Raw genomic sequence first — 7,500 nt, 5'->3', positions numbered from 1 at the left:
GGGATGAAGATAAAGTGAAGAAAACGGTGAAAGTGTGATGCTGATGAAGATCTTACAATCAGCTTTGTTTCTATGGTATCGCTTTTTTTTTAAGGCGAATGTCATTAACCAATTAGACACAGATTTTTAGTCACATAATGCACATCTGGCCTGATGCTTGAGAGCAGGAGGCCGTGTATCAGTAAAGGTTGTGCTGTTTATACTTCTCATTCATAATTCTTTCAGCCTGAAGAACTCACCAACGTGCTGGAGGTTTGCAACATCGTCTTCACTAGCATGTTCACTCTGGAGATGATCCTCAAACTCACAGCATTCGGCTTCTTCGAGTACCTGAGGAACCCGTACAACATCTTTGACGGAATCATAGTAATCATCAGGTGGGTGATGATTCATTCTGGAGTGTTTATGAAGTGAACACACCTCCTTCATGGCCTGCAGCGAGTGAACTTTTATTCCTAACACTTCTGTGTGTGTGTCAGTGTGTGTGAGATCATCGGTCAGTCTGACGGCGGTCTCTCCGTCTTGAGGACGTTCAGGTTGTTGAGGGTAATAAAGCTGGTGCGCTTCATGCCGGCTCTTCGCAGGCAGCTTGTCGTTCTCATGAAGACCATGGACAATGTAGCAACCTTCTGCATGCTTCTCATGCTCTTCATCTTCATCTTCAGGTGAGGAGGAGCATGCTTCTGTATTTCTACTAGCTTACTCAGAAACTTTATTCCTTTAAAAATGGTGAATTTTTTTTAAAGGTTGAAATGATGGCAATTCATTCACCTGAAGTTCCTCTAAAGTTCCTTGCTTCATGCAGGGGATTCTTAATAATGTGGAGCTCAGAAACTCTGCAGAACCTGATTTTATACACCAGTAGCTTCAACATATAAACACTGGTATTACATTTAGGTTCAAATTCACTGATTCTAGATATGATATCATTCACTTGTTATATAGGAGAGTTAAAATATAGCTATCATGGTGTGTGTGTGTGTGTGTGTGTGTGTGTGTGTGTGTGTGTGTGTGTGTGTGTGTGTGTGTGTGTGTGTGTGTGTGTGTGTGTGAGAATACAGATATTATCTGCTGCTCATAGAGAGCTAAAGGTGATGAATGGAATTTGATATAATAACAGCAACCCCCCCCCCATCCCCCTGCATCACACACACACACACACACACACACACAAACACACACACACACACACACACACACACACACACACACACACACACACACACACACGGCCCTGCAGTGCTGCATTTCTTGCTGAGTGCTGACAGACAGATGGTTTCTCACACAGGATGGAGTGCATTAAACCCCTGTCACACATCCGTCTTTTTCTCCTCGTCGTCTCATGACTTCGTCCCTGAGCTCTGATGAATTTACACTTAAACGAGTCTCAGATTGATGGAGGTTAAACACCGACACTGTTTCCATAAACTCACACAAATTCACTGCGCAACATGCCGCTGCTTTTGCACACACACACACACACACACACACACACACACACACACACACACACACACACACACCCATCTACTGCACATGCTCAAAGAAGGCTCCTCAATACAGCCGAGTGAAGATCAGCAAGCTGCAAGTGTGGAGGAACTGATGCTCCTCATGATGATGAAGATGATGATCACTGCTCCTGAAACTCTGCACTACTCTACACTGCATTTTATTTACCTTCACCTTCAAACCAAACACAACAGTTTCCACCAGGTTCACAGTAAAAGCGCTGAGGGGGCGGAGTCACATATACTGTATATATATATATAGTTTCTTTCGGCTTCTCCCGTTAGGGGTCGCCACAGCGGATCCTCCGCACGTTTGATTTGGCACATGTTTTACGCTGGATGCCCTTCCTAACGCAACCCTCCCCAATTTATCCGGGCTTGGGACCGGCACTAAGAGTGGCTGGGGATGGTTCCCTGACCGGGAATCGAACCCGGGTCGCAGCGGTGAGAGCGCTGCATCTTAACCACTAGACCACCAGGGGACCTACTGTATATATATATATATATATAATGAGTAAAATGTAAAAAAATTATAAAATAGAAATAAAAAATACACTAAATATAGCTAATTAATGAATGTGTGTGTGTGTGTGTGTGTGTGTGTGTGTGTGTGTGTGTGTGTGTGGTTTCAGTATTTTGGGGATGCACATATTCGGCTGTAAGTTCAGTCTGAAGACGGATGCTGGAGATACGGTTCCTGATCGGAAGAACTTCGACTCTCTGCTCTGGGCCATTGTTACGGTCTTTCAGGTAAAACATCACAGATCTGGTGCTCAGGATCAGTCTTAAGCCGACTTAGCTTTTCATGCTTTATAACATGTTCATGAACATTCATAATTCTTGTAATAAGTGTAGTGAGGTCGTGTGTGTGTGTGTGTGTGTTCAGATCCTGACCCAGGAGGACTGGAACATGGTCCTGTATAATGGCATGGCCTCCACCTCTCCTCTCGCTGCTCTCTACTTCGTGGCTTTGATGACTTTCGGGAACTACGTCCTGTTTAACCTGCTGGTGGCCATCCTGGTGGAGGGCTTTCAGGCCGAGGTACGCCACTCTCCTGGGGGTTTCTGGGTAACTGGGACTCTCGCAGGTACTCAGGCGAGATGTTTTAGGAGGTGGAGATGTTGAAGCTGAGGGTCGGAGATGTGACTTGTGTCGTTTCCACACTGTTTCTCAGTTTAGTGTGTTTTTAGGGGTTTTTTACTTCTTGAAAATGAAGAAATTAAATACTAGACCTTAAAATTTGACTGATATTAAAATAAACAAAAAAAACTAATAAATTAATAGAAAGTGCAGGACTGTGGCTTCAATTCTGATTTAATTTAATTTAATTTAATTAGAAATAGTAAAACATAAAAATGGTTATTAAATATGTGTTTATTTAAAGAATACAGAAGAATAAGAATAAAATATTCAGGAAATAAACAAATTTCTATGCAAAATGAGAAATAGTAAAATTACCTAAAATCAGATGAACATTTTATTTATTTATTTATTTATTTATTATTTATTTTACTATTATTATTTCTTTTTATGGATTTGGGATCTACAGAGATCTTTACATCTCTGTAGATGCTCAAGCTGAACTGCAGCTCAGCTCTCGTGTATCTGTTCTGGTGTGTGAGCTGTGGTGTGTGAGCTCTGGTGTGTGAGCTGTGGTGTGTGAGTTCTGGTGTGTGAGCTGTGGTGTGTGAGCTCTGGTGTGTGAGTTCTGGTGTGTGAGCTCTGGTGTGTGAGTTCTGGTGTGTGAGCTGTGGTGTGTGAGCTCTGGTGTGTGAGCTCTGGTGTGTGAGCTGTGGTGTGTGAGCTCTGGTGTGTGAGCTGTGGTGTGTGAGCTGTGGTGTGTGAGCTGTGGTGTGTGAGCTCTGGTGTGTGAGCTGTGGTGTGTGAGCTCTGGTGTGTGAGCTGTGGTGTGTGAGCTCTGGTGTGTGAGCTGTGGTGTGTGAGCTGTGGTGTGTGAGCTCTGGTGTGTGAGCTCTGGTGTGTGAGCTCTGGTGTGTGAGCTGTGGTGTGTGAGCTGTGGTGTGTTAGCACTGGTGTGTGAGCTGTGGTGTGTGAGCTGTGGTGTGTGAGCTCTGGTGTGTGAGCTGTGGTGTGTGAGCTGTGGTGTGTGAGCTGTGGTGTGTTAGCACTGGTGTGTGAGCTCTGGTGTGTGAGCTCTGGTGTGTGAGCTGTGGTGTGTGAGCTGTGGTGTGTGAGCTCTGGTGTGTGAGCTGTGGTGTGTGAGCTGTGGTGTGTGAGCTCTGGTGTGTGAGCTGTGGTGTGTGAGCTCTGGTGTGTGAGCTCTGGTGTGTGAGTTCTGGTGTGTGAGCTCTGGTGTGTGAGCTCTGGTGTGTGAGCTGTGGTGTGTGAGCTGTGGTGTGTGAGCTCTGGTGTGTGAGCTCTGGTGTGTGAGCTGTGGTGTGTGAGCTGTGGTGTGTGAGCTCTGGTGTGTGAGCTCTGGTGTGTGAGCTCTGGTGTATCTGCTCTGGTGTGTGAGTTCTGGTGTGTGAGCTGTGGTGTGTGAGTTCTGGTGTGTGAGTTCTGGTGTGTGAGCTCTGGTGTGTTAGCACTGGTGTGTGAGCTCTGGTGTGTTAGCACTGGTGTGTGAGCTCTGGTGTGTGAGCTCTGGTGTGTGAGCTCTGGTGTATCTGCTCTGGTGTGTGAGCTCTGGTGTGTGAGTTCTGGTGTGTGAGTTCTGGTGTGTGAGCTCTGGTGTGTAAGTTCTGGTGTCTGGGCTACACATGGAGCAGGTAGTCAGACAGCAGGAGTAGGTTATTCCCCTCAGGGAGTAGGTGGAAGTGGGCTTTCAGGTTGTGGACTACATCTGAGATGTGGAGGAGGTAATTGGAGAAGTGGGACAGAGAAACCTCTACAGCGAGGCCACGGACAAACACACCATCATCAACCACACTAATTATCTGTTTAGTCTTTCTACCAAAATACTTTCTCTCTCTCTCTCTCTCTCTGTCTCTCTCTCTGTCTCTCTGTCTCTCTGTCTCTCTCTCTCTGTCTCTCTCTCTCTCTCTCTGTCTCTCTCTCTCTCTCTCTCTCTCTCTGTCTCTCTCTCTCTCTGTCTCTCTCTCTGTCTCTCTCTCTCTCTCTCTCTCTCTCTCTCTCTGTTATGTAGGGCGATGCTAACAGGTCATACTCAGATGATGATCATTCCTCCTGTAACTTTGATGAAAAGGAAAAAGAGAAAGATCCTCTCCAGCTCTCAGGTTTGAAGACATGCTGATCTTTCATTTCACACCAGATGTTAAAGCAGAATGTTGTTTTTTGAAAGAATATTTTTCTATTTGTATTAATCAGTGGAGACATTTTGTAGCTTTGAATTATAAAGTTTGCATGAAGGATTTGTCCAGAAACCATCTGACTAACAGGTGGCGTAGTAACGAGTGTGAGGGGAGTCTGACTGATGTGCACTGTCTAAACAGAAGTAGCATGTTATTAACATAGAGTTGATATTGTTGATAGAGATGTAAAGATGTAACTCGTCCACGTCCTGCTCTTCACCCAGATCCTAAAATCTGCACTCTGACCCCAAACGGACATCTGGACCTGGCGCCGATCCCCAACTCTCTCGGAGTTTACTCTGCCGAGCGCCTCAGCTTTGCCCTGGGATCCAGAAAGAGCAGCGTGGGTTCCGGGCTGGAGCAGAGATCTGCGGTAAACAAGCTCTCTGTAAAAAAGAGAAAACCACAGACGTGCAGTCACACAAAACTGCTTAAAACAGCACAAAGAGCCAGTAATTAGCCGTCAGATCTGTCTGAGTTTAGCATTTAATGCAGCATCTACATAACACTTAGTGTTCGGAACTCACTGTCCTCACACACACACACACACACACACACACACACACACACACACACAAAGAGCTGTGGTGGTGAGTTCAGTGCTGGGCTTTATTATAATACAATAAAAGACTAGAACACACTTCAGTACATAATAAACACACAAAAATACACTACAATACTGTCAAAACACTGCATCCTGGCTACAGCACACGTTTGTATTTTCACATCACCGTGTGCTTTGTGCTGATTTATACCCTGTCATGTCATTTCTCATTCCTCTCACGTGTCCTGGTTGCTCGTGTCGTCTCGGTGATTACATGATTGAAATATACGTTTATATTTTACACTCAGGGCATTTAGCAGACCCCCATAACCAGAGCGAGATCCAGAAGTGCTCTGAGTCTTTATCAGTGAAAACATCAACACTGGTTTGCTCAATTACAGATGTGAGAAATCAGAAGCTCAAAACTGTGTTGTGTTGAATTATAACGCACTTTTATATACGCAAAACAAACATCTCTTTATGTCAGTTTATTCTCGATGAAGATCTGGTCAGTGTTTAATATTCCAAGCTTCTGTTTCATGTTTCTCGATTCTCTGGTTTTCGATCTTTCTGCACTTGCATTCACATCCTCTCGTACCTGCAAGCGCAGATCTTTTAGTAACAAACTTACAGTTGATCTTTATTTGTGAAAGCTGTTTAGAGAAAATGTCCACTGGTAAAACGCTCTACAAATAAACTCAATGGAACTGTTTCTATGTGAACTGATTGGATTCATTTCTTTCCTCAGTGTGCAGGAGGATCTTCTCTGTCCAGTTGGAGTCGTCGAGCTCCTCAGGGTTCGTGGAGTCGCAGGTCGAGCTGGAACAGTATGGGGCGGCCCAGTCGGAGCGTGGGGGTGGGCGCAGGGGGCAGTCTGAGGGTGCGAGGCCCTCATTCGTACCACGCTGAACATGAATCACTCCTCTTTCCTCCTCCTCTACATCCTCCTCATCCTCCTCAGCTCTTCTCCAGACATTTTGTCCCACGTAGGGATCGGCGAGCTCTCTCTCTGGAGCTCCCCGAGCTTCTGCAGGTCCCAGGAGCTTCGCCTAACGCTTTACACTCCCGCCAGCGCGAGAAAAGTTTCTCAGGAGGGCCAACGGGAACGGCCGTGGAACATCAGGACTGCAACGGCAAGACACCAGCGGCTCAGCAGCAGATCCTCAGCGAGGTTTATCCTCAAGTCAACACTCGCAAAGACCGAGACGACCTTGAGGACGAGATCGACTACGTGAGTGAGAAGGAACAGTTTCCTTCACTGCACAATAAACTCACTCTCAGCTTCAGTTACAATTAAACGCAACGTTCATTAAAGATAAATAAACTCCTCCTTAATGAATAATTCATGTTTATTTATAATGCTTGAGCTGTTACCATAGAAACTGTAACCTCTCAGATCGAGCGCGTAAATACAAACCTGTTGTACACAAAATAATAACGCTCAATCGGCAATTTTAAAGAAGGAACGATTCCGGAACAATCCTGGTGAATAATTAACCGGAGTGTGGAGGAGCAGATGGCGGTGCGTTCACACGGTGTAATTTACAGCCGCGCGTATTTGCACGTCATTAAAGAACAACGTTGCGTGTCTCCGTGGGGAACGGCGGCGTAACGCCGTGGCGCTGAGACGTCTGCAGAACTCCCGTACGTTTCAGAGCGTTTGCGTCAGCGTTAATTGCCGAGGAATTTCACTCGAGTCCTATTTGCATAGCAGTGCTTTTCTCGGAACAGCCGACCGTAACAATCCTCCATTAATGGGGGGAGGGGGTATTAAAGCATTTAGTAAAAATAGATTGTTTTTGTTTCTCTGTGCAGAGCTTGTGCTTCAGGATCCAGAAGATGATGGAAGTTTATCGTCCTGACTGGTGTGAGACGAGGGAGGACTGGAGCGTTTTCCTTTTCTCCCCACAGAACAGGTCTGTTTGTTTTAAACATCAGCACTGATTAAATTACACGTAATAGACGTGTCACCTCACTCTGAGAAGATCACACACAAGGTGTACACACACAAATACAGGGGAGGTGGAGCTCACTGGTTAGGCATTGGACTTTGGATCAGAAGGTCAGGAGTTTAAATCCCCGGACCACCAAACTACCACTGATTGGGCGTCGACTAAATGGCATAAATGTACACACAGGTTTTGCTTCAGCGGTTGAGATGTGTGTTTTTAATCA

The 7,500-nt window shown here is 45.6% G+C and overlaps 1 protein-coding gene across 1 annotated transcript in view; it reads left to right on the top strand.

The window, feature by feature from the left end:
• The window catches only part of LOC310739969 (voltage-dependent T-type calcium channel subunit alpha-1I-like), a gene marked incomplete at its 5' end in the record, with an annotated part of 46,701 nt that overhangs the window by 12,734 nt on the left and 26,467 nt on the right, over positions 1-7,500 (top strand). Inside the window, 8 exons of the mRNA XM_083566260.1 lie at positions 226-377; positions 480-665; positions 2,141-2,258; positions 2,395-2,550; positions 4,616-4,706; positions 5,006-5,154; positions 6,074-6,556; positions 7,141-7,241. Coding sequence (XP_083422386.1) covers positions 226-377; positions 480-665; positions 2,141-2,258; positions 2,395-2,550; positions 4,616-4,706; positions 5,006-5,154; positions 6,074-6,556; positions 7,141-7,241 — 1,436 coding nt within the window. The remainder of the gene's footprint in view (positions 1-225; positions 378-479; positions 666-2,140; positions 2,259-2,394; positions 2,551-4,615; positions 4,707-5,005; positions 5,155-6,073; positions 6,557-7,140; positions 7,242-7,500) is intronic.

Source organism: Silurus aristotelis (genome assembly GCF_946808225.1).
Source record: "Silurus aristotelis genome assembly, chromosome: 17".
In the NCBI taxonomy this organism is placed as follows: domain Eukaryota; kingdom Metazoa; phylum Chordata; class Actinopteri; order Siluriformes; family Siluridae; genus Silurus; species Silurus aristotelis.
Note: the sequence above shows the minus strand (reverse complement) of the source record. Positions and strands in the feature narration are given on the sequence as shown.